This window comes from Pongo abelii, chromosome 9 (genome assembly GCF_028885655.2).
Source record: "Pongo abelii isolate AG06213 chromosome 9, NHGRI_mPonAbe1-v2.0_pri, whole genome shotgun sequence".
NCBI lineage: Eukaryota > Metazoa > Chordata > Mammalia > Primates > Hominidae > Pongo > Pongo abelii.
Window position 1 is genome coordinate 6,895,769 of NC_071994.2, and position 25,518 is coordinate 6,921,286.

A 25,518-nucleotide genomic window follows, 5' to 3' on the forward strand; every position below is an offset into this window, starting at 1 on the left:
TCACGTTAAGGCGGGAAACTGAGGCATGGGAGTATTTAGTAAGGTTCCTGGGCCGTAGAGCTGCGGTGTGCGGCCGCCTGATCCACCTGATCCGTATGACTCCCGTACTCAACCAGCCTATGTTTCCTACCAGCGAATTTTTTTTTTTTTTTTTTTTTTTTTTTGAGACAGTCTGGCTCTGTGGCTCAGGCTGGAATGCAGTGGTGCGATCTCGGCTCACTGCAGCCTTGACCTCCCAGGCTCGGGTGATCCTCCCTTCTCAGCCTCCCGAGCAGCTGGAACCACAGTCGCCTGCCACAACCAGGCTCGGCTAATTTTTGTATTTTTTGTAGGGACGGGGTCTCGCCATGTTGCCCAGGCTGGTCTGGAACTCCTGGACTCAGGCGATCCTCCTGCCTCGGCCTGCCAAAGTGCTGGGATTACAGGCGTGAGCCACCACGCCGGGCCTCTCCCCGGGAATGCTGTGGTAGAGGGACCCGCAGAGGCCCCGAGGCTGCCTGCATGTGTGTGTTGGGAGGATCTGCGCTGAGGGTGGGTAGGAGTTGGGCAGGCCAGGAAGGGAAGGAGACAGAGGGCATGTCCCATGCCCGTGCAGAGGGAGGACACACATGGTAGACCAGGATGAGGACAAGGGCAGGCTCAGTGTGTGCAAAGGGGACAGTGGTTTGGGATTTGCCTGCAGATGCCCGAGCCTCCAAAGGACTTGTGGGCCACAGGGAGACCCTGGGGGAGTTCAAGCTGAGGAGTGGAGAGGGCTTTGGGCTGGTCAGCAGGTGCTCAGAGGAGAGGGGCTGGCCCTGGAGAGAAGGGAGGTCTTGGGATGGTGGCCCACACCTGACCCTGGCCCTGCACCAGGTGATTCCTGCGTGGATGCCTGCGGGGATTCCTGCGTGGATTGGGGAAGTCCTGCAGCATTACAGAATTGTTACCCAGTGCCAGGGGCTTGGTCCAGAGTCCTGTTGCTAGATGCACAGAAAGCAAATCACCGAGATGTAAGTATTGCCAGGGAAGAAGGCTTTATTCAGGTGACATCAGCCAGAGAGAGAGGAGATGAAACTCAGGTCCACCCCTGTCCCCCTCCCCGACTAAAGTTGTAGGTTGATATAGTCTGAAAAGAAAGCAGGAGTCAAGGAAGAGGAGGTGGCCCGCAGGCCGCAGGAGCTGCCTCTCATTGTCCAGATGTAGGTTTCTCAAGCATCCGGCTTGTTAGGAATTGGGCCGGTTTCAGAATCATCAACTTGTTCAAAAGTGGGACTTGGGAGCTGAGAAGGGTTGTCAGGCCGGAAACCCTGCATTCTGCTTTGGCTGAGTGGATGGGGCCCAGGAGGATGAGCAGGATGGGGAAGAGTATGACTCGTAGTGGGCACCGTGAGGATGAAGAGTTCCAAGCTCCTCTGGCATGGGCTGGAGGGAAAGGAGACCCTATCGCATAACCACAGCCCCACCTGGCTGGAGAGAAGAGGGAGGTGCCCCGCTCCATGCCACCCCACCGAGAAAAGATAGGACATCTGGAGCTCCAGCTCAGCAATCCCTCAATCCCTCAATCCCTCGTTTCATCCTTGCAACAGTCCCAGGAGGTTTTTTGTTGTTTTGTTTTGTTTTGTTTTGTTTTTTTAAGGCAGAGCCTCGTTCTGTCACCCAGGCTGGAGTTCAGTGATGCGATCTCGGCTCACGGCAACCTCCACCTCCCGGGTTCAAGCGATTCTCCTGCCTTAGCCTCCTGAGTAGCTGGGATTACAGGCATGCGCCACCACGCCGGGCTAATTTTTGTATTTTTAGTAGAGACGGGGTTTCGCCATGTTGGCCAGGCTGATCTTGAACTCCTGATTTCAGGTGATCTGCCCGCCTCGGCCTCCCAAAGTGCTGGGATTACAGGTGTGAGCCACCGCACCCAGCCAGGAGATATCAATGGTGAAGTCTCTCCACTGAACAAATGGAGAAACTGAGATTCAGAGAGGGCAGGGATGGCCTTGGATGCAGTGATTCCATGGTGTGGCCTGAGTCAGATGCCAGGGCCCCTCGGACGCCCACTCCACAGGAGAGGGGTGACTCAGAGGCGCCGTGTCTGTCCTCTTCTCCTGAACATGGGTGGTTGGTGCGGGGGCAGGGGGTGGGTCACTGCACTGTTTCCCATGTCTCCCACCTCAGCTCTCGTGGTTGGGAGCGGCTGAGGGAGGAGGCTGAGGGAGGAGGCTGAGGCAGGGAGAGGGAAGACCCAGGAGGGAGGAGGCAGGCGCTGCTTTGAGGGGTGCCCTGGAGCCTTGGCAATCCTTTTCCTCCTCGGGCCCTGGAGCCCAGGCCCCGTCTCCACCAGCCGCAGGCGACAGCGGTCGTGGTGGTCTCCGGCCTGGGTCTGGGGAAGGGTTCAGAGCAGTGTGCAGCTGCAGCCTCGGGCCTCCATGGCCACCAGCAGCACCCTCAGGCGGCGCGGCGATTGCGGCGGGTAGCGGAGGGCGTTGAGCTTCTCCATCCCTGGGCTGCGCAGGAGGCAGGAGCGATGGTGGGAGAAGGTGTCGAAGGAGAACTTGCCGTGGTACCGGCCCATCCCACTGGCACCTGTACAGTAGCACAGAACACAGGTGGTCAGGCCCTGGGGGTCTCCCAATCACAGACAGTGGGGCCTAGGCGGGCTACTTCACCCCTCTGAGCCTGTTTCCCCATCTGTCCAGTGGGCTGATCATGAGGCACTGTGGGTAAAGGGCTTAGCCCCAAGCTTGGCACCAGCTCAGTAAGCCTTGGGGATACCAGATGCCAGGGCAAGATAGGCAGATGGTGGTCAAGGGCATGGATTCCAGAGTCAGACTGCCGGGGGTTAAACCCTGGCCCTGCTGCAAACAATCCATGTCACCTTGGACTGTGCCTCAGTCTCCTCTGTCGTGGGGTGACAAGGGTACCTCCCTGCTAGGGTTGTGGTGGGGATTGAGGGGATGTTAAGACTCCGGGACCCAGTAGGTGCTATGTGCAATGAACTCTCCTCAGCGTCTAGGTTGGGAGGCAGACGAGGCCCCAGGCCAGGGCGTTCAGGGCACAGCCTGGGTGGAGTGGGGTTGGCTGGGGGGCTTCCTGCAGTGAGTGAGCTCCAAGGATATGCAGTTAATGAGACGAAGAGGGTGGGTGGGGGCAAGAGGGACCCAGGCTTGGGGAGCCTTAGAGGTGGGTGCCATGCGGTGTGTTAGGGACCTGGGCAGAGCTCGGGCTGTGGGAGCAGCAGGTGGGGAAGGCGGAGTGGGGCCACGGCCACCAAGAAGGGTCGGCTCGGGAGCCTGGGAGCTGGGGGAGGCTTTCTTGAGGGAGCAGCAGGGTCAGATGTGCCCACAGACAGCCTTGACTCTCCTCCAGGGCAGGGAGGTGGGTTGAGGAGGATGGGGCTGGGGCTGGGGAGGCAGCTAGATGGGGTCGGGGGCAGCCACCCAAACTCGAGCCGAGCCAGGACAGCAGCACAGGCACTGTTGTGCCCCTGGCTGCCCTCCAGGTGCGTGGACCCATCTGAGGCAGCTTGCCTGGCCCTGCCATCGTTCACTCTGGTGCTGAGTGTGGACAGGTGGCAGGACTGCCTGTCACCTGCCCGGGGCCTACTGTTCACTGAGGAGGAAGTGGGCTCAGAGAGGGGAGGCATCGCCTGGGCCACAGGACCTTCAGCGCATTGCCAGGACCATCTCTGAGGCTTCCTGACTCAGAGGCCAGGACTCTGCAGTGGCATCGGGGCTGCTCTAGGGGGTGGAGGATTGGCACTCATCCGGGCCTCTCAGGGTGGGGAGGTGTGGTACTGAGAGCTGGAGGGGGGATGGGGTTAGAGGAGCAGCCGCCCTGGAGTGAAGGACGCTGGCAGCATTGCTGCTGAGGGGCAAACGCCAGGTCATGCTGTTGGGGAGAAGAGCAAATAGCATTGCAGTGGGCAGTGTGGTCATAGTTGTGTGGTATTTTTAAAAATTCACTAAATTGTGTGTCTGTGCAGAGATGGTCTAGAAGGTTCCACTGCAGACTTTTTTTTTGAGATGGGGTCTCACTGTGTTGCCCAGGTTGGACTCAGACTCTCTGGGGTGGGGAGCAGGATGTGTGTTCTGGGGTGAGGCCTCCTTGCCTGTCCCTCTACACTGAGGTGGAGCTGGGGTGCTTTGGCAGGAATGTATGCAGGTAACACTATTGCAATTTGACCAAATGGTAACAGAAGGGCAGGGTAGCAGGCACCTACCCACTCCTCCAAAAGGCAGACTGGCCAGGGTCATGTGCATGAAGCCGTCATTCCCACAGAAGCCCCCGCTGCTGGTCTGGGTCAGCACCCGCTTGACCACCTGGGAGAGAACAGGATGTGCGTGAGGCCGCCTTGAGCCCCATCAGGATCCTCAAGACCCAGAGCCTGTTCCATGCTGGACTCCGTGACACTGATCTTGCCTCAGAAAGGGTCTGAGGCCACCATGTCAGCTGAAGGGCCTGTGATGGTACAGGTGGGGCAGGGGGTTGTGTAGCAGCTCCTCATGGAGCTTCCAACTTGGGACATGTTTCCTGGACATCTGCTCATGTGTGGTCCATGCTGGGGGCACAGACTCTTAGGCCTGGGGGTAGGGGCAGGAAACCTAGTGTTGCTTGGGGACATGGAGGTTGTAGTGGCAGCAGGGGGCAGTGCTGGACAGTAGGGAGGCATCCCAGGAGAGGGGTGTCACGTGCCTGTTGAGTGGAGGGACTGGGAGGGACAGAAGTTGTTCAGGCAAAGAGGGCACTGCAGACAGAGTGGAGGCTGAAGGGCTGTGTGGTGTGAGCACAGGGACATGAAAACATAATGATGTGGTCAGATTTGCACTTTAGAAACAGAAGCTTGGCCCTTGCTTGACTTAATAAAGGACCTTCTTCCTCAATCTGTAGACTTATTTGAAGACTGAAAGGAAGAAAAGATTGGTAGACACTAAATAGTTGCTGCACAAAAACTTCAGTATATTTAGTTGCAATCACCGTGAACCTCTGATCACAGCTGGGTCAGGGCTTGTCTGATGTGGGGAAAGTGGACACCCCCAGTGGATTCAGACGTCACTTCACGGCATGAGACCAACATTACCCACAATGGCAGTGGCAGCAGATGGAGGAGATGGAGCAGAAGGCAGCAGAGGGCGTCCCAGGTAGTACGGGCAAGCCACCTTGTGCATGACTTGTGTCTTAGGTGTGACTGTATGTCCTGGGATCAGTTCTGGGTGGTCAGAAAAGTTTGAAGCCAGATGACTCCACTGTCAAAAAACCTCTGTAGAGTTTTCTGAAGGTGAAAATATCCAGATGAAGCAGGGCTCCTTGAAGGAATGGCTGCTTCTGGAGTTGGAGCAGGGGAGATACAAGATGAGCCTGGAGCTGCTTGTAGCACCAGAGGGGAAGGAGGTGGTCACAAGCCAAGAGGCTGGGACATCTTACATGGGCTCCTGAGCCCGAGCCTCAGACAAACCACACGACCTTGGATTACAGCCCCTGGAGTCAAATAAATATACCTGAGTCCATAGTGACCTAAATAAACAATTCAAGAGATGAATCTTTCTTACAGAATTCCAGGAAATAAATGTAGATACTGCTGCTAGCCAAGAATACTGTATCCAGCTAAGACTATGCTTCGTAGTTGAAGAAATAAAGCCTTTCCCAGACAAGCAAAGGCTGGGGGAATTTATCACTACTAGATCAGTCCTGCAAGAAATGCTCAAAGGAATCTTAACATAAAAACAAGTTGGTATTTGCCATAATACACACAAAAGTACAAAACTCGCAGGCCCTATAAAACAATCATAAAAAGGAGGAAGAGAAAGATATCAAATGGCAACACAATAGAATTCCACCAAACCACAAATGGAATAAGAAAAGAATGTATAAAATAACTAGATAATAACTAACAATATGATAGAGCAGCATACAGCTTAATTACCCCCACCTGGTGAGGGTGGGGTAGCCTTAGAGACTTGCTTCCAAATAATAAAGAAGCAAACAATAGTAGCTTCCCAAGGAAACCCTGGCAGATACCGTCCTGACCTGGTAGTGAAGGTTCCACTCACTAGCCACGTGTGCATCTCAGGTGCCCCAGATGTGGTGTGAGAGGCAGGCTCACCTCTGTGGGATTCTCTCCTAAAACCAGTAACCCTTCTTTAATCATGAGAAATACACCAGATGACCTGAGGCTGGGGATGTTCTACAGGAGACCTGTCCGGCACTCCTCAAGCTGAGAGGGTTATTAATGCAAGGTGGGACCCTGGCTTGGATCCTGGGGCCGAAAGAGGATGTCAGTGGAAAAACTGGCAAAATCCAAATAAAGTCTAGAGTGTAGTTAATAGTAAAGCACTGCTGTCACAATTTTTTTTTTTTTTTTTGGGTCAGGAGATCCTTCCACCTCAGCCTCCCGAGCAGCTGGCATTACAGGTGTGCACCATTATGCGCAACTAATCTTAAAAAAAATGTTTCATAGAGACGGGGTTTTGCTATATTGCCAGGGCTGGTCTCAAACTCCTGGGCTCAAGCAATCCTCCCACCTCGGCCTCCCAAAGTGCTGAGATTACAGGTGTGAGCCACCGCGCCCAGCCCTGCCATCACTTTTTTAGTTTTGACCCATCTAAGCACCATTAAATGGGGGAAATTAGGTGTGGGGTACATGGGAACTCTCTGTACCATTTTGGCAACTTTTCTGTAAGTCTAAAAGTATTTCCCGATACAAAGTTTATTTAAAAAAAGTTCAAGTGGCTGGGCACGGTGGCTCATGCCTGTAATCCCAGCACTTTGGGAAGCCGAGGCAGGTGGAGCACCTGAGGTCAGCAGTTCAAGACTAGCCTGACCAACGTGGCAAAACTCCATCTCTACTAAAAATACAAAAAATTAGCCGGGCATAGTGGCACACGCCTGTAATCCCAGCTACACAGGAGGCTGAGGCAGGAGAATCGCTTGAACCCGGGAGGCAGAGGTTGCAGTGAGCCGAGATTGTGCTACTGCACTCCAGCCTGGGTGACAGAGTGAGACTCCGTCTCAAAAAGAAAAAAAAAGTTCAAGTGGAGGGAATCGAGGAACTGGCTGAGGGCTGGTGGGGGGCGGGGGCGGGTGGGTAGGGACTGCTGGTACCTCTTGGTGTTTTTCAATCTGAGGACTCCGGCCTTGGGCCTCCCAGGCTGCCTCTGCAGCTTGAGCAGGGGTGGGGGATCAGGGCTCATTCTCGGACCTGCACCTTCGGGTCATCCCCGACACGTTGCCTGTGCCTTCAGAGCCAGGCTTGAGGGGTCATGTGGCCACCAGGCCCTGATGTGTAAGAAGAACAAAGGCAGGGGCTGACCTAGAGGAAACACTGGACCCTAGAGAAGACCCCGGGAAGCCGCCCACTGAAGGCCTAGGAGAGTGGGGCCCAGACTGGGGACAGGGTTGGTGTGGGTGAGGCTCAGCTGCTTCCAGGAGAGTGGGCAGAGACAGAGCCAAGAGGACCACCATCCCAAAGTCCTGAAGCCACTGGATTTTGGTGGCCCCTCTGCTGTCATCACTTGCACTGCCCACTGCAGGCTCCTGACCCTGCCCAGCCCGGCCGCACCCCCACCTGGCTGCTGTTGGAGAAGGCGTACAGGGCCAGGGGCTTCTCCCGCCGGTTGATGAACTCGATGGCCTCGTCCACGCTCCGCACATTCACGATGGGCAGGATGGGCCCGAAGATCTCCTCCTGCATCACAGGCTCCGTCTCCTGCACGTCCACCAGCACCGTGGGGGCTGCGGGCACCAGAGACGGCTCAGCCCCAGGGCCACAGTCAGGACCGCCCCCAGGGGTTGGGGTAGAGGTGGGGACAGGGCCACGGGCCAGGGCTCCAGGCCAGGATCTCAAGGTCTGACTTCCCAGCGCTTCAGGCTTTGGAGTGTTTAGGGAAGAAAGTCTCCCCACAGCCCCCTAGAAGGGACCCTAAGACTTCCCCAGCCTGCTCAGGGCCTGTGGGGCGCAGAGAATCCCCCAACCTTGGTCTCACAGTCAGGGGTGATGGGATCTTAGAACCTTGGAGTTCATGAGGCAACAGCGTCCCAGAATGTTGGAGCTGCAGTATCTCGTGAGCTGCTGAGTCATACGACCCAGGAGACTGGGGGTGCTCAGGACGGGACCCTCGGAGTTTAGAACCTGGGGATCATGGGCTTGGAGAATCTGAGGTTATAGCCTTTCAGGACAACCGGTGGTGGGATGGGAGTTCATCTTAGCACACTGGGCCCTGGAGCCCTGGGATCCGAGCTCAGTAAATCCAGGGCTGAGGGACCAGAGTTTGGCCTCATGGGGCCACCGGCTCAGAAGCACAGAGATGGAATCATGGCACTGGAGCCGTGGCTCAAGTCCGGGCTCTGATAGTGGGGCTGGGTTTCAGGTGTGAGTCAAGACTCGTGGCCCAGCCGTGGGCCCTCCAGTGAGGAGGGGTCTTGGCCCAGGTGGGCTGTGGTAGGGGCAGCAGGACTCACCGATGTAGCGATCGCTCTCGTCGCTCTGGCCCCCAATGGCCACGCGGCCGCAGCCCAGCAATGCCCGCAGCCGCTGGAACTGTTTCTGGTTGATGATGCGGCCCAGGTTTGGGGAGCTCTGGGGGTCATCGCCATAGAAACGGGTGATGGTGCTCTGCAGGGCGGGCAGCAGCCTCTCCTGCATCTCGGGGCTGCACAGGATGTAATCGGGGGCCACGCAGGTCTGGCCAGCGTTGAAGTAGCGGAACCAGGCCACACGGTTGACCACGGTCTGGGGGTCGCAGTTGTCGTCCACGTAGCAAGGGTTCTTGCCCCCCAGCTCCAGGGTGACAGGTGTCAGGTGCTTGGCGGCAGCAGTCATGACAATCTTGCCCACACGAGGGCTCCCTGGGCATGGAAGGAAACCAGACTGGCCAGTCAGTGACCCGGACCAGGCGGGATGGCCCAGCCCAGGGCCCCGGTCCTCCCTGGAGAGGTGGTGGAGTCAGTGGGCACCAGCCCTCGCCTGGCCTTTCCTTGTTCCTCACTGCCATTCTGCAGCCCAGGGCCCTGCTCATCCTTCACCAGGACCAGCCCCTAAGCACAGAGTCTCAGGAGGGAATGGTGCATGGCTGCTATCGGCCCCCAGGGTCCGCCTCCTGAGCCAAGCCCTTTGGCTCCTCCCACCTCTGCTTCTGACCCTGGCTTACCCTGCAGAGGACTCTTTGCAAAATGCTGCATGGAACCCTCCCTACCCATCTCCTTTGGAAACTTCGGGGATCCCTTATCACCCAAGGTTGGAGTCCAGCTCTGTCTGTGGCATTCAGGTCTCTCTTCTCTAAACCTAAACCTGGAAGTTCTGCCACCTGCCCAGCCCTTTTTTTCCGACCCTTGAGGTGGACTGTCCCAGTCTGATGCAGGCGTCCCTACGTCCCGCCTGACTCGGCCTCACCTCTCCTCTGTGCTGGCCTCCAGGGGCCCAGCAGTCTCCGCATGCACACAGCCTTCTCTGCCCTAGCCCTGTCTGGGCCTCAAGGCCTCCTCTCCAGACTCGGGGACCACACTGCTGCATCTGTGGGGATGGTCCTGGCATTTCTCCCCCTTGTGGTCAAGGATTAAAGCCGGCAGGAGCCACTGTCCCTTCTCTATTCTCACCCCACCCCATCCTGGCACAGTGCTTCCTGGGCTCTGTGGTTCCTTCCGGAGCTCCTTCTGCCTTTGCTGGGAGGTGGCCTGGTCAATCCTGCCAGGCCCTTCCCCATGACTGCCTCGACCTCCAAGGCACAGACTCACCTGCCAGCACCACTGTTTTCCTCCCGCTCTCCCTGCCCCTCACTAGCTCAAAAACTCAAAGCCGGGTGTGGTGGCTCATGCCTGTGATCCCTGCACTTTAGGAGGCCAAGGCAAGAGGATTGGTTGAGGCCAAGAGTTCGAGACCAGCCTGAGCAACATAGTTGGACCCTGTCTTTACTAAAAATACAAAAAATTAGCTGGGCATGGTGGTACATGCCTGTCATCCCAGCTACTTGGGAAGCTGAGGCATGAGCATCACTTGAACCCAGGAGGCGCAGAGGTCACAGTGAGCCAAGATTGTGCCAAGATTGTGCCACTGCCTGGGTGACAGAGCAAGACTCTGTCTCAAAAAAAAAAAAAAAAAGTGACCTCTGGCGTGGATTTCACCAAGGGCTCATGTGCACATTCCAGCCTGTCCCCATCCTGGCCAGCAGGGTGACCCTGGGTGGGACGCTGAGGCCCAGTCCCTCATCTGTCTGCAGAGAGGGCTGTGGGCACCAGTAGGGTGGTGTCTAAGAGCCTGGGGGCAGCGGGGTCACGTATGAGGGTCTGGGGGCAGTGGGGGCGGAGGCTATGGTTCCTGACACTGTGGTTGGCACAGTGGGCTGGCCCTGGACATGGGACTCCATCCCTCCCTAAGGGGTCCTGGGGGTCCAGGACTGCTCCCAGCCTGGTCCAGAGAGAGAGAGAGGAGAATTCAGTCTCCCTGTGGACTCCCAGAGTTAGGGACAGGACCCCTGAGCAGCTGTCCTCCCCGACCCTAGCCTGTCCCAACCCTTGTCCCGGCCTCACCTGTGAAGAAGATGTAGTCGAACCTGTGCTCCAGCAGCTGCCCCGTCTCCTGGGGCCCGCCCAGCACCACGGCAAAGCAGCTCTGCAAGGCGGGATGGGTGAGGCTCCTTCTGGGACCCCAGCTCTGAGAACACAGGGAGCAGCCCCCCCTGCCTGGACCCTGCCCTGACTCTGCCCCGCCTGGCCTGACCCAGCTGGGGCTCTAGGAGCGTTGGGTGGAGGTGAAGTGGGGAGAAGGGAGCTCCCCAAGGTTGCCTGGCATTGGCAGGCCCAGCTTGGAGTCCGGCTGGCACTGGAGGGGCTGATGCCAGGGCCAGGTGGAGGCAGACACGGGACCCCTGGGCAACAGGCTGCCCTCGCTGCTCCTCAGAGGGAAACTGAGGCTGACAGGGGCGGTGACTTGGTCAAGTTTACACAACTCAGAAGAGGCAGGATTGAGGTAGGGACTCGGGTCTGACTGACAGGCCCTTCCATGCCAGGGGCTGCTCAGCCCTTGAGCCCTGCCTGTTCCCTCTCTACCTGCCCGGCAGCCCTGCTCACCTGGTCCAGGTATCGGGGCAGCACCTCGGCCAGGACCTTCTCGACGCTCTTGCTAATCTCCGATGGCTTCAGCACCACACAGTTCCCTGCAGGGCAGCGCAGGGAGAGAGCTGGGGGAGGCATAGCCCGCTCCTGGTCTCCACACACCTGCAGGGCAGGCATCGGCCTCACCCACTTTCAGATGCAGAACCTGGTTTAGAGAGGTGACATGACGGGCCCAGGGCCACACAGCCCGGGGACGGTGGACCAGACAGTCCTCTTTGCCACCTGGGCCAGTTCTCCCATGTCCTCCTGGGATCCATGGGTGGCCCTGAGGCCTCGAGCGGGGAAGGGTGGCCGGAAGGGGCAGGCCCAGCTCTCACCTGCAGCGAGGGCACCCACGAGAGGCACCAGTGTCAGGTTCAGGGGATAGTTCCAGGGCGCAATGATGAGGACCAGGCCAAAGGGCTCCTTCCGGATGAAGGCGGAGTCCAGCTGTGTGGCCTGGGCCGGGAGACGGGGATGAAATTAAGTGCTCAGCACCCCGGCCCCTCGGCAGCCAGCTCCCACCCAGAGGGACCACCCTGTGGGAGCAAATATCCCCTGAGCCCCCTGCCCGCCTCAGCCCGGCCGGCTCACCAGGTTTTTGGGCACATGCTCGTCCTTCATCCAGGCCCGGAGGTTCCTGAGGGCCAGGGTGACCTCGCCCTGGCTGATGGCAACCTCAGACACCTCCGACTCGAAGGCTGACTGTGGGAAGTGGGTGGGGTCAGGGTGGGCCAGGATTCCCAGAGTTGGCAGGAGAGCACAGCCTCCTTCAGGCAGGGCCTGCTTCCACAACTCATTCATTCATTTTCGTTCATTCGTTCACTCTCTCACTCCATGTTCAGTGCGTGCTTCCTGTGTGAGGTGCTGTCTCTGCCCTGGGGCCGACCTTGCAGGGGGCAGTCAGTCCACGTGAAAGTGAGAACGCTGACGGCTCCATTAGGACGCGGCTGTGCTAGGGAAATCACGGAGCAGGGTGGGGGTGGGGACTGCTGGAGAGTGTGGCTGTGGGCGTGCACAGGTGTGCACATGTATACATCCACATGAGCGTGTGTATGTGTGTGCTGTTTTTACAAAGCGGTCAGTGCAGGTCTCCAGGCGGCGGTCACATTGGAGCAGTGACCTGAAGGCAAGGAACAAGCAAGTCATGGGTACTGGGAGGCGGCATACTGTGGGCAGAGGCCCTGGCGGCTGCAAAGGCCCTGAGGTGGCTGTGAGCTTGCTCTGCTCCTGTTTAGCAAGAAGCGGAGTGGGCAAGGTGAGGGGGCCAGGTGGCCAGGCAAGGACTCCTGAGAAGAGCAGGGATGGGATCTGACTTAGGGTTTTTTTGTTTTTTTTTTTAATTTAAAAAAAAGTTTTTTGATTTTTTGCAGAGTGTCTTGCTATGTTGCCTCGGTGGGTATTGAACTCCTGGCCTCAAGTGATCCTCTCACCTCGGCCTCCCAAAGAGCAGGATGGAGATTGGTCTGCAGGAGACACAGGCACAGCCACCCCTAGGTAAATGCTGTCAGTTCCCACAGCCCAGGGGCCAGGGCTGCTGTCAGGCTTCTAAGCAGGAGTGAGGAGACCCGAATCAATAGGGACATTGTCTTGCTCTCCGCTAGCCAGTGCTCCCTGCCCTCTGCACCCCAAGGGAGGAGAGACCAGCCAGGCAGCAGGCTGCAGGATGCTGGAGAACAGGTCAGGGACACTGAGGCCAGGCTCTCTGCCTGCCTGAGGCGGCGCCTGAGGTTATGGGGTGCAGGCTCTCCTGGGTCAGGGCAGAGGGGGACAGGCCAGTGGGGTGCTGGATGGGCCAGAGGACCAGCGAAGCCCAGAGAAGGGGATGCCCTGCCTGAGGTCACTCAGCAAACCAGGGGCAAGGCCAGGGCTACAGCTGAGCCCCAAGAGGGAGGAAAACACCACGCCCACCAGCACCTCCCAGCCACTGAGGCTGGGCGAAGGTGCCTTCCACACAGACTTTCCCACAGCCTGTGCTCTGGCCCCACGAGCCTGGTGGCCTGCCTGCCACACCGCCTAGGTCATCTGGGACCTGACTTTGGGAGACCAGGCTATTTTGAGCTGGGTTCAAACTCTGGCTCCGCTCTTCCTGGCTGCATGCCCTTGGGCAAGAACACACTCTCTCTGAGCCTCTTCTGGGGGCCACTGGGTGTGATTGCCCAACCAGATTCACCAAGGGGTTAACTGAGAGGGTGCAGGTGACGCTGGGCAGATGCTGCCTGCTGAGGGTGGGGACAGGGGGCTGACCAGGGCCAGAGGGAGGGACCAGGTTGAATGTTCTGGGCTACTGCTCCCTTTGTAGGGCCCCGCTCCTGCAGCTGGGGTGGGAAGGCAGGAGGTGGAATCTGAGCCGAAGGGAGAAAAGGGACCAGACAGACGTCAGGTCAAGTCTCATGAAGGCGGGCAGGCGGCCGGTGGCAGGAGCTCAGTGGTGGTGGGGGAGTCAGTCCCCAGGGAGCCCAGTGGGCTGGGGGAAGGTCTGAACACTATGGCCTTCAAGGCAAAGGGAGGAGACATTTTGTCCAGAGAATAGGAGCCGGGGGCAGCCCCTGGGACAGATGTCCTGAGGCAGGGGCAGGTGTCCTGAGGCAGGGGCAGGCAGGTGCATGGGCCCTGATGGGTGAGGGGTTGGGGGAAGTGTGTTTCTTGGGGTTCTGCCTTGGCTGCCACTGGGATTGGGAGGGGATGAGGCCCCAGGCCTTCAGGGTCCAGACAGAGGCCATGATGCCTGCTGTATCCAGAGAGAAGCCCAAGGCCTCACAGCCTCCGAGGCCCTACATAGTGCGGCCCATACCCCAGACCTCATCTTTGCTGTCTCTTCCTCTCCACCCCCCACAGCCATGCTGGCCTCCTTGCTGCTCCTCAAGCAGAAACGCCCAGCACCTCCTGCCTCAGGGCCTTTGCATGTGCTGTGCCCACTGCCATCTCCCCAGCATCCATGCGGAGCCTCCCCCTCCATCTTCACGTCTCTGCTCTAAGGCTCCCTTCTCAGAGAAACCTTCCCTGACCCCCACATATACAACAGCACCCTGATCCTGGCCCCCTCTCTCCTCTTCACCCTGGGTGTGTCTCCAGGGCACATATTTCAACCCAACATGCTGTGTAATTATTATTTTTATTATTATTTTTGAGATGGAGTCTCACTGTGTTGCCCAAGCTGGAGTACAGTGGTGTGACCTTGGCTCACTGCAACCTCCACCTCCCAGGTTCAAGCGATTCTCATGCCTCAGCCTCCTGAGTAGCTGGGATTACAGGTGCCCACCACCACATCCAGCTAATTTTTGTATTGTTAGTAAAGACGGGATTTCGCCATGTTGGCCAGGCTGGTCTTGAACTCCTGGCCTCAAGTGATCCGCCCACCTCGGCCTCCCAAAGTGCTGGGACTACAGGTGTGAGCCACCACGCCCGGCCTTGCTGTGCAATTATTTATTTGCTGTTTTATTGTCTCCGACAGAAGGTCAGCTTCGTAGGCATGGGAACTTTGTTTGATTCTCTGCTATATCCCCAGAGCCTAGAACAGTACCTGGTACATAGTAGGTGCTCAGCAAGTAGGTGCTCAGCAAATAGTTGCTGCATGAATACAGAAATGAGTGACTGGATGAATGTGCAAGAGCAGCTCTGGCCTAGGGGAGGAGCTGCTTTTAGCCCCGCTTCACGGAGGGCGCAGCTGTCTTCATCCCCTGCTGTCCCAGCTGCCATCCATGCCCCCCTGCCCCAGTGCACACCTCTCATACCCCCAACCCCAGCACACCTTGTGCAGGTCCTGGGCCAGTGCGTCGTGCAGAAGCTGCTTGTTTTCTTGCAGGAAGCGGCCCAGGCCTCGGAGCTGCGCAGCCCGGAACTCAGCTGGCCGCGTGCGCCCCGCGTGGAAGGCCTCCCGCAGTCGCCGCAGCGTGTCCTCAAAGGGGTCCATCCTGCCAGATGGGGCGGCATGAACTGGGTGGCCAGGGCTGCCCCTCATTCACCGGCACCACTCAGCCGCCCCAGGGTCTGGGCACCCCTGACCTGCCTGCACCCACAGGGGCTTGCAGACACCTCTACCTTATACACACACACAGGGACCCACTCAGATGACCACACAGGGACCGAGGCTGCCTGCAACCCCTTTCACCCAACAGTGAGCACTCCCAGACACACATGAAGACCTTCGCACCACTCCCCTCTGCCATGGACCTGGAGGCGGCTGCAGGACTGGGTGTGGGCTTGGGGACAGCTGCTCCACCACAGACCCCGAGGGTGAGCAGGCAGGCAGAGCGCCACGCTTCTTCCTGCCACACAGAAGTTAACCCCAAGCCATGCCCTCTGCCCTGCCCTGATGCCCCTCCTGGAGGCGGGGTGGCCTCACCCCTGCCAGCCTGAATGGTGTAAGCAGGAGCTTGATGAGTAGAGGGGGTGTCCCACCCACTGCCACCATGGCCACCACCTTGGAGCACTCCAGACACAGAATTCTCCGTCTTCCTCTGTCCCCAGCCTGGGGGCACTGCCCAGGGAGGCCAGGCCAGTGGGCAATAGCCTCCTCTCCCTGTGCCTCATCTTCCGCAGGAAGAGGGGGAGAACAGCTCGGGCCTCCTGGAGGCCCTGCTGCCCACCCTGCCGGGGCTGTGGTGCTGGGAGGCGGAAACAGCTGTGGGGGAGAGGATCAGAGCGGGCGAGAGGGCGTTCCTGCCTCCATGTTGGTGCCAGCCAGAGCTGGCAGGCAGGGTAGGGGCCTAGACATTCCCCCGAGCCCTGCCTGTTTACTTGAAGTTCATCGGAGGAGCACTCTGACGCACTCGTTCCTCGGCCTGGTGCCAAGGACCTGTGGGGACCCTTTCCTCCTTCCCTCTCCGAGTCCCTTTCCTCCAGATCTCAGCTTGGCTGATGCTTCCTCCAGGCAGCCCACCCAGATTATGCCCTCATCCACTGTCACAGTGGCCCCTTGACTCTGCTCCCCACCGTTCTGAGTTGTGCCATGTGATAAACGTCTGGTTACACTCTACCCACCTCCCAACCCTGTCCACATCCCCCTTACTTCCCCCTCATTAGACTGGGAGGCAGGCCCCTCTGTGCCTACTTATTTGAGACCTAGTGTTCGAAGCCTCTCATGTTACCGGTGTAATGATGGCGCCTGCCAGCTAATGATGAGACCACACGGTGGGTTCTGAGCCCAGGGCCTAGCATCGGTGAGCGCAAGGCTGTGGGTGATTGTTAAGTGGCCACCTTGAGAGTGGGACCTGCTCCGGTCTGCAGGATGGCCCTGCTGGACCAGTGTGCTGCCGACAGCCTGGTCGGGAACCCCAGGCCAGCCCTCAGCTGAAGTGATTGGGGGGGCCAGGCTGAACCCACCATCTTCCTGCTCTGATTGGGAGAAGCTGGGCAGCTGCCCGCACACAGGACAGGCACCATGGTCCCCATAGGGTATGGCTCGTCACGGGAGCAGGACTGAGACCCAGGAGCCAAGAACGAGCCTCTCGAGCCACCATCAGGCCTGTCTCCGGGCTCTGTCTCTTACTGGTTGTGGGACCTTGGGCAAGTCACTCACCTTCTCTGCCCCGGTTTCCTCATCTGTGAGATGGGGATGCTAATGGCACCTGGTGTCATCGTGAGGATTAAATGACATCACGCTGCATAAAACATTTGATGTTGCGCCCACAGAAAGTACTCGACAGAGGTCAGCTCTGGGTGTTTTGCTAAGTAGCCTGCAAATATTTATCTCCCCCAACTCCGCACTCTCCTGGGTCCTTCTCCCTTCTACTCTCACCTTCAGACTGCTGCCAATGGTCAAAGGCAAACCACGCCTGCACCTCTGTCGCCCTTTGTAAGAATCTCTGCAGAAACCACAAAAATGCAAGGCACGTAACGTGAATGGTGGACCGTGGGCCGGGAGCTCTGTGGGGGATGGAGTTCTGCATGGAACATTCCAGCAACCTTCCTAGCAACACTGAAACCAACTCACTGGGGCCGTAGGACACATCTCTCCCGCAGGGCAACCAGCCCTGGCATTGCCCCTACGGGTCACTCACTCTAGACCGAGGCCCCCAGGGAGTGCCCAGTGGGGGACAGGGAGCTGGGCAGGACCCTGGCAAGCGGAGAAGCCAAGGCCACCTTCTGCCTGAGATCGGGGGTATCCTGGGCCTGTGACCTCCCGAGGGCGCCGGGCAGCCATTGTGGACACACACAATAGGGAACTCCTGAATCAGGCACTGGGCTGGGGGCCCCCAAGCCCACTCCCGCGGCACCCCTCCCACAGTGTGAGGTTGTAAGGAGTGTGATCCCCATGCCTGTCCTCGCTCGTTTCACCACCACGGCCGCCCACTGAGGGACCACTATTCACCCCACTGAAGGAGATGGAGGCCGAGGCTCAGAGAGGGCCAGAGCTTGCCTGATGCCACCCAGCTCCTCACACTGGAAAACCCAAATCCAGAAAAGCAGAAGGCTACCCACCTCAGCTCCCAACTCCCTCACCGTCCCCTGGGGATGGGCAGCCAAGTCCTTGGGGGAAGGGACACTGGGCTGGGGCCTGGACAGCAGACCCAGGGCCGGGTGGACTCTGGTAGGCCGGCTGTGGGAGGGGTGCCTGGCGAGGGGAGGTCTCTTGCTGTTTGGATTCCATTTCCTTGGCCTCCCTCCTCACCGTTGCTGCCACTCCCCACACTGCTTAGGTTGTGGGGTCCGAGACCGCCTCTTGACTCTTGGGGCTGAGCCACTGAGGTCCAGGGGCTGATGGGGCCCAAGGGTCTCTGGGGCGTGGCCCCCCATCACAGGTTGAGGCACATCTGGCCCAGACCTGCAGCTTCTGGGGTGCGGGGGAGTTGCCACATTATTTGGTGATGAAGATAGCGGCTGTTTCCTCTGGCCTGGGGGCCAGGGCAGGACCAGCCACTTCCCCTCAAGGCCACGGGCCTCTAAAAACAATACTCAGGTGCCCATGTGCTGGGCACTATGCCAGCCTGGGTGCTCGCCGCGGGTGCCCACAGGCTCCGGGAACAGAGTGGGGAGGAACGGGGCTGACATATCACAGGGAGTGAATGGCTGGCCAAGCCGCTGCCCCCAACCTCACAGCAGGCATTGTCCTGCTGAGGGACTGTCCCTGGGCAGGGACCCCCTGGCCCGTCAAGTGGGTTGGATTCCAGGGAAACGGAGGCTCTGCCCGTTCTCTCATTCTTCCTGCCTCAGTTTCCTCATCTATACCGTGGGCCTTCTAAGAGCATCCTCTCAGCATGGCATGGTCTAGGGGCCCAATGACCTGGGTTTAAACTGCAGCAACCACATGTGTGAGTGGGGAGACCTTGGGGAGATTGCTTGACCTCTTTGTATTCACTTTTCCCATCTGTAAAATTGGGCACTGCCTGTGGCACCCATACCACAGTCGGGATAATTCAAGCACTGGGACCCCGGGAAATGCTCGGTGTCCGTGGAGGACGGATGTACCAGAGGAGGGCTGGGGGAGGAGACCCCTGGGGCAGGGGCCTGAAGGGGCCTTGATCCAGGATGGGTGTTGGGGAGACAAGGACATCACCCTGAGACCCAACTGGGGACAGGGATGTGGTGACAGAGGGACCGAACATGGTGGGTAGAGGGCCTGGGGGATCCCCATCAGGGCAGCCAGAAGGCGGGGATCACTAGGCCAACTTCAGGGGACCCACAGGCCCAATACCGCAGGGTCTCCGATTCTGATCTCCCGCAGTTTAGCTTCATTAAACAAACATGATGAGAGGCTGTGGTTTTGAACTGAGCTCCTGTACTAGGCCCCAACAGACCAGACCAAACCAAAATGGAGGCACTGTTGCCAAACGCCACATCATCAAACCGAAGCTTTAAGGAAGCAGACAGAGCCCAAAACCACAGACCAGTTTCTCCGGGAAGCAGGAGATTCCAGTCCACCTGAGCCGGCATCATCAGGAAGTCCCCTCTGCCTTACCCCTTAGAAAAAAGCAGTCTGCAGCGATCCGGTATTAGGCGGTTTGGTGTTTCCTATTTTTCTGTTTCCTCCTTCCTGTCTTACGAACCCCCTGTTCCGCCACTGCCTGGTGGGAGCTCTCACTGCATTTTGTAGAATGGAGGCTGTCCAGATTCACGAATCATGAATAGAAGCCAATTTGATCTATAACTAAATGTGTTGTCATTTTGTCTTTTGATGGCCTTAAGCTGGATTTTCATGAGGTCTCCCAAAGCTCAGCAGCCCCTCCCTTGGGAAGCCAGGGACCAGCGTATCCCCTCGTTTGTGGCTTGGGCCAACCCAGCCCCAGGTCACAAAGAGGCTGAACAGCCTCGGCTCCCTGATGGGGCACAGTTCCCGGGATGAGAAGTGCCTCCTGCAGGCGGGGCGGGGCTGGCTGGCCACCCTTTTTTTGGACCCTGACAAAGTCCATTGCTAAGAACGATTCTTTCCCAGAGTCATTCATGGCCACATTCCTGCATCAGCACTGGGCATGCAGGCTGGTGCCCAGGAAACGACTGTTGCTGGAAGGGATACTTGACCCCTGCAGGGAAGGGGCGCACAGTCCTTCCTGGGGCAGCTGGACCCAGAGCTGTTCCCTTGGTTCCCTTGGAGGGTGTCCGGGAATCCCAGGAAGAGGAGGCGGTGGCAGCCCAGCTCAGACAACGGAAGGGTGCTTGCTGGCCAGGGGGGTGCCTGGGACCTCGCTGCCACTCCCCAGACCTGCCTCTCCTCCTTCCGCTTTCTCCCCCAGCAGGCAGGCAGATGAGCTCAGCCAGGACACGGTGGCCCCTGAGTGCAGCTGCCAGTGGCTAGGCCCGCCTGGGCTGCCTGTAACCCGGAGTTGCTGAGCTGGACTCCGGCCCGACTGCTGGCCCACGATAGCCCCAGCCTCCCCGGGATACTGTACCTGAGGCTCTGCCAAGCTGCCCTTCCTCCTGGCTGTCCCGCTGTGCCTGGTGGCCCTGCTGTTAAGAAATGTCCAACGCAGGGCCAGCCCCCGGGGGGGCGGAGTTGCCCTAGCCTTGTGTCTGACTCTGGCTCTGGGCGGGCTGGAGGCTGCAAGCCAAGATTTCACCACCGCCTCCCTCAGGGGCCTGGACATCTCCTCCCAGACCACAGAGAAGGAGTCAACGTCCAGAGAGCGCCAGGCTAGAGCCACACAGCAGGGCTGAGCTCCGAGCTGAGGGCCAGCCTGAGGAGGAGGAGGAGAGGCTACGCAGCAGGGCTGAGCACCGAGCTGAGGGCCAGCCTGAGGAGGAGGAGTGGGGCAGTGGGCCCTGGGAATCCTGGTGTGGGGTGGGGAACTATTATTGTATTAATTATATTATATTATAATATTATGTGGAATGTTATGGCCCAGAATAGCGAGGAAGCCTCGACCCCCTACTCCCAGCCTTCCCTCAATGCCTCCCCTAAGGAAGGAGACCACTACTACTCCTGCTGCCCAACTCCTACACCTTGCCTGGTTTACAAGACAGGAGGAAAGAGAGAAAGCAAAAAGTTAGAAAAAAACAGAAGGAAGAGAAATAGCCAGAAGACCTTGGCGCCACCACCTGGTCCTGGTAGTTAAAAAAAAGTGATAATAATAATAATATCAACCCCTGACCTAAACTACTTGTGTTATCTGTAAATTCCAGACATTGCATGAGAAAGCATTGCAAAACTTTCTGTCCTGTTAGCTGATGCATGTAGCCCCCGGTCATGTTCCCGAGCTTGCTCGATTTACACGACCCTTTCACGTGGACCCCTTAAAGTTGTAAGCCTTTAAAAAGGCCAAGAATGTCTTTTTCAGGGAGCTCAGCTCTTGACGCAAGTCTGCCGATGCTCCCGGCCAAATAAACCTCTTCCTTCTTTAGTCCAGCGTCTGAGGAGTTTTGTCTGCGGCTTGTCCTGCTACACCCTACCCAAGACTCAGTTTCCCCTTCTGCAAAACAAAGAGGTCAGACCCAAAGGTGGCTGGAGTCTAGAAATACCATCTTAGGGACCACACCTCATGCCTGCTCCTCTCCCAGCACCCTGTGCTTCCGTGTTCCTCCACACAACCCCATGGGCCACCCCATTCATAGAGCCTGTCTTTCCCCAGATCTAACATTTTACAAATGAGGAAGTGGGGGCAGAGAGGGGGTGGGATGTGAACATGGGGTGTGTTTGTGGCAGAGCTTCTTGCTCCAGAGCTGGGGCTGCACCTGTCCCGGATGTCCCCTCTGCCTCCCGGGAGGAGTGCCTCCCTCTCTGCTTAGGACCGTGGTCAAGATGCCACGTGTCACCTTGGTGGTTCCTGTAGTCCCGATCCTCTTCAGGTTCGGCACAGGCAGCTGTGCTGAAGCCTGTCCCTGCCTGCCCCCAGCCCGCCCCGGATACACCTGTGAGAGCCAGCATGCTGTGGGGATGATGTGGAAGCTGCTGTGGGTGTGGACAGGCAGGGGACAGGGTGACAGGTGTGGGGGAAGAGCCTCCTCTATGCCCCTTTCTGGGCCTGCTGCTGCTGCCATCTCCCTGGTGCCCTGGGTCTCCGTAACTCCTGGCCCCAGGGCCTCTGGGCCAACGTGGCACCTGGGAGGTGCTCATCACGGCCCCCCCCCCCCACTCCTGCCAGCTTCCTGCCTACCTGGGAGGGCAGTGAGGTCTTCTGGACCACGCCCACACTGGTGGCCCGTGATTAGAAAGTTAGGGCGGGAGTGAGGGACTGCAGAGCCCCCGTCCTCTGTGTGGGATGGAGCCCCCAGCCGCTGCCAGTCACGTGGCTCAGCATGTGACAGCCCAGCCCTGCCATTCTCTGGAGCTCAGCCAGACTGAGCGGGTGCCAGGCAGGGCTGGGCGGGGGCTGAGTCTGTAGGTCTCAGCTGGGAGTGAGGCCCAGAGAGGGCAACCACTGGTCTAAGGCCACACAGCAAATCAGGGACCCATCTTGGCAGGTACTGGCAGGTGGTGGGGGTGTTTCAGGATCCTGAGGGTCCCCTCCCTGGCCAGGAAGCTGTCGAGGAATTTCCCCCAACTCACAGGGGCCGAACTTGTCATGAATGCAGGAGCAACCTGGGAGGTGGCCCCTGAAGAGGCCTGTCCTCCTGGGACAGAACTCCTAGCCTGCCCTGGGAGTGAGGCTACCCCCAAGGGAGGCCACACACCTCCCAGGAGGGCTGGGCCCTCCCCACTCTGGGTCAGGTGCCCCTCACTGCTCCTCAAAGCTCCAGAGGCTCAGTGGGGCCTGGGAGTCCCATCTTTGTTGAGGGGATCCCAGGGTAAATGGGGAGCCCTCTGGGTAGGGCACCAGGAGGACTCACTTTTGGAGCCAGCTCTGGGGTGAGGGGGCTCTGCCAAGGCCCAGGCCAGCCGGGGGGGCGGGGGTGGGTGAAGGGGGGCTCAGGGCTCCGGGCCAGACAGCTGCGGCCCCGCCTGCCCTGCCTCCTCCTCGCTGGGCTGACGCTTCGCCTATTTGGACCTCCGTGCTCCCATGTGAGAATGGGGCTGACTACAGTCCCGGGGGTGTCTGTGGGTGAATGAGAGGGTTCGGCGGGCATGGAGCTCAGCACCTGGCATGGAGGGCGTTAAGAGTGAGGTCTGGGCTCAAATCCTGATCCTGTCACTTACCTGTGTGACCTAGGTTAGTGTCTTAACCCCCCGTGCCTCTGCCTTCCCATCTATAAAATGGGACATAAGTGATTGTGAGGCTGAAACAAGTCATTCCATGCACGTGGGCCCGGAACTGTGACCATTCCAAGTGCCCCTGCCCCTCTGGAGGGGTCTGAGAGCTACCTTCCAGACTCCAGGACAGGGGCATGAGCATGGCATCAGGTGGAATCATTCATTCATTCATAATTCATTCATGCATTCCCTCACTTCTCAGAAACACGCCCCTGAGCCTGGCTCACAGGGCCTCAAACCTGCCCGAGAGCATCTCACTGCCTCACCTGCCCACGAGTGACCTTGAACAAGAAACGTCCCCTCACTGGGCCTCAGTTTCCCTGGCTGTAAAATGCGGCTGACTCTGCCTGCCTCACACGGCTACTGCGAGGGTGAAATGAGAGCCGACCTGAAGACACCGACAAGGCACCTGGTGCTCAGTAGGCGCTCAGAGCATGTGAACGTCCTCCTGCCCCTCTCCCTGCCCTCCTGAGGAAGGGGCTGCCCCAGGCCTTGGCCCTGAGGCCCTGACCCTGCCTCCCACCCCGTCTCTGGCAGCCTTGAAGGCTGGACCCACCCTAGCTCCTCGAAGAGGCAAAGTTAGAGGCTGCAGGGGCCCAGGGCCCAGGACACAGGCAGAACTCACGGGCAACGGTGAATGCGGGTCACTTGTTCATTTACGCACTCAACAAACCTTTACTGAGCACCTACTGTGTGCAGACACTTCACACAATTTTCACAATTCCCAGACATTAGTGACCATGCTTTCCAGCTGGGCCACACAGTGACAAGGACTCACGGGGATCCACACCCAGCCCGGCCTGGCTCCCCGGCCCACGGTGCTTCCAAGGTGCCTGGAGCCCTTGAACAGGAATGGGCTGGAGTCTTGAGCTCTGAGTGAGCCCTTTGCCACCAACTCTCAGGAGCCTCAAGTCTCAGTGGAAAGCAGCAGCCACCTGGGCATTTGCTGTGCCAGGCACTGGGCAGAGCCTTTGGCACACCCCAACCTGGGGACCTCCCAACATCCTGTGAGCCAGACTCAGTGATCATCATCCCCATTGGCTTTAATGTTTAAAATATTGTGGAATCACATCCACGCCAAGGAAGTGGTGTGAAGGGAATCATGTGGGCTGCCCAGCACGCTCCTGTGTCAGTGCAATGCGGGGCAACAATATTCCAAGAGGTTGTTTCAGGGAGTTCCAGTTGAGAGCAATATTTATTCTCTTCTGCTTGCTTTTCTGCAAGGAACATCGATTATTTTCATAATGAGAACTGAAAGTAAAGCCTTATTATAGAGAAAAGCATTGGCAAATAGTGAACGCGGGGGGATCTGGCCGCCCCTTCCTGGGGATGTGACTGTGCACTGTTGCAACCTGGATGGGTTGGCGGAGGTGCTGGTCCCGCAGGTCACCCTGGTGTGTTTATCTGGGCCACCCTATCAGCCTCTTAGGTAGTCTCCAGGCTCCCCAAGAGCAGCTCCATAAATCACCTAAAAAAAAAAAAAAATCCTTTCTGGAGTGAGGAGATGTATCAGTCAGGGTTTAGTGCCTGCAGGGCTTCTTTTTTTTTTTTTTTTTCTTTTTTTTTTGAGAGAAGGTCTCACTCTGTTGCCCACGCTGGAATGCAGTGGCACGGTCTCAGCTCACTGCAGCCTCATCCTCCTGGCCTCAAGCAATTATCCCACCTCAGCCTCCTGAGTAGCTGGGGCTACAGGTGTGCACCATCACACCAGGCTAGTTTTTGTATTTTTTGTAGAGATGGGGGGTCTCACTTTGTTGCCCAGGCTGGTCTTGAACTCCTGAGCTCAAGTGATCCTCCTTGGCCAGCCAAAGTCCTGGGATTGCAGGCGTGAGCCACCGCGCCCGACCCTCTCCAGGTGTTTTGAGTAGGAGGCATTGAGTGCAGGGAATTGGTGGTACAGCACAGGCGACGGAAGAGCCCAGGATGGGCAACCATAGCAACCGCCACCACCCCTAGGCCCAGAGGAACAAGGGGAGGAAGAGATGTCACCAGGCCCCAGAGGTCTGGGGTCCCTCAGGGAAATTGAGAAGCTCGGGGGGCCTACTCCCAGCACTTTGGGGGCCAAGGCGGATAGATCACCTGAGGTCAGGGGTTCGAGACCAGCCTGGGCCAATATGGTGAAACCCCATCTCTACTAAAAATACAAAAATCAACTGGGTGTGGGGGCACACGCCTGTAATTCCAGCTACTCACGAGGCTAAGTCAGGAGAAGCGCACTTTCTCCTCATGCTGTGTAATGATGCTGGTGTCTGCTGTCTGAGAACGGCCCCCACCATAGCCCTACTCTCCCACTTCCTCCGTGCTCCTGCGCCTCAGGCCCTGCCTTCTCTCCTGCTCCTTTCCTGTCTCCCACTTCCAGCCACCCACCTGCATGAATCCACCTGTCTCTTCCCCACATCTGCACTTGGGCATCGTCACCTGGAGAAAGTTCTACCTCCTGGAAGCCTGAAGCCACTGCAGATTCACACCTCCCTCCACCTTCCCAGCAATCCTCGCGGGGTGGGAGGTGTTTGTCATCCAGTCACTCATGCATCCATCCAGTCACAAGTATTGATCACTCAGTAGGTGCCCAACGCCATCCTCTGCATTAGGGAGAGGATGTACCTGGAGAGCAGTGGGTGGAGGGAGGTGCACAGGAGAGCATGGAAAACCAGAAGGGAAGTGGAGGGACTGCATTCTCTGCAGGGATGGTCTCTTGTTCTGACAGCTGAGTGGGAAGGAAGCCACCTGGGAGGAGCAGGCAGGAAGAGCATTCAAACCAGAAGGGACCCAGGGGAGAGAATCTGGTTATTTTCAAAAGTGGCCCCGTGGCTCCAGCCAGGTGGGTGGTAGCCAGTGCTTTGGAGTGTCGGCCCCACCACGGGCTCCCACTGCAGCCCTGGATCCAGTGCCCAGCAGGA

The 25,518-nt window shown here is 58.2% G+C and overlaps 1 protein-coding gene across 2 annotated transcripts; it reads right to left on the reverse strand.

Annotated features, from left to right (window-relative positions):
* Positions 1–999: 999 nt before the first annotated feature.
* Positions 1,000–19,985, reverse strand: ALDH3B1 (aldehyde dehydrogenase 3 family member B1). Of its 2 annotated transcripts, XM_024255835.3 has the most exons (11): positions 19,884–19,978; positions 16,796–16,862; positions 14,807–14,969; positions 11,650–11,760; positions 11,394–11,514; positions 11,032–11,117; positions 10,492–10,573; positions 8,428–8,814; positions 7,535–7,701; positions 4,193–4,292; positions 1,000–2,556 (listed from the first exon to the last, which is right to left on the reverse strand). In XM_024255835.3, exons 3-11 carry the CDS (start codon positions 14,966–14,968, stop codon positions 2,366–2,368), a joined length of 1,407 nt encoding a protein of 468 aa, XP_024111603.2. In that variant the 5' UTR covers position 14,969; positions 16,796–16,862; positions 19,884–19,978; the 3' UTR covers positions 1,000–2,365. The 2 variants fall into 2 exon arrangements, with proteins under 2 accessions (XP_024111603.2, XP_024111602.2); XM_024255834.3 differs by lacking the exon at positions 16,796–16,862 and having other exon boundaries at positions 19,884–19,985.
* Between the last annotated feature and the right edge of the window lie 5,533 nt (positions 19,986–25,518).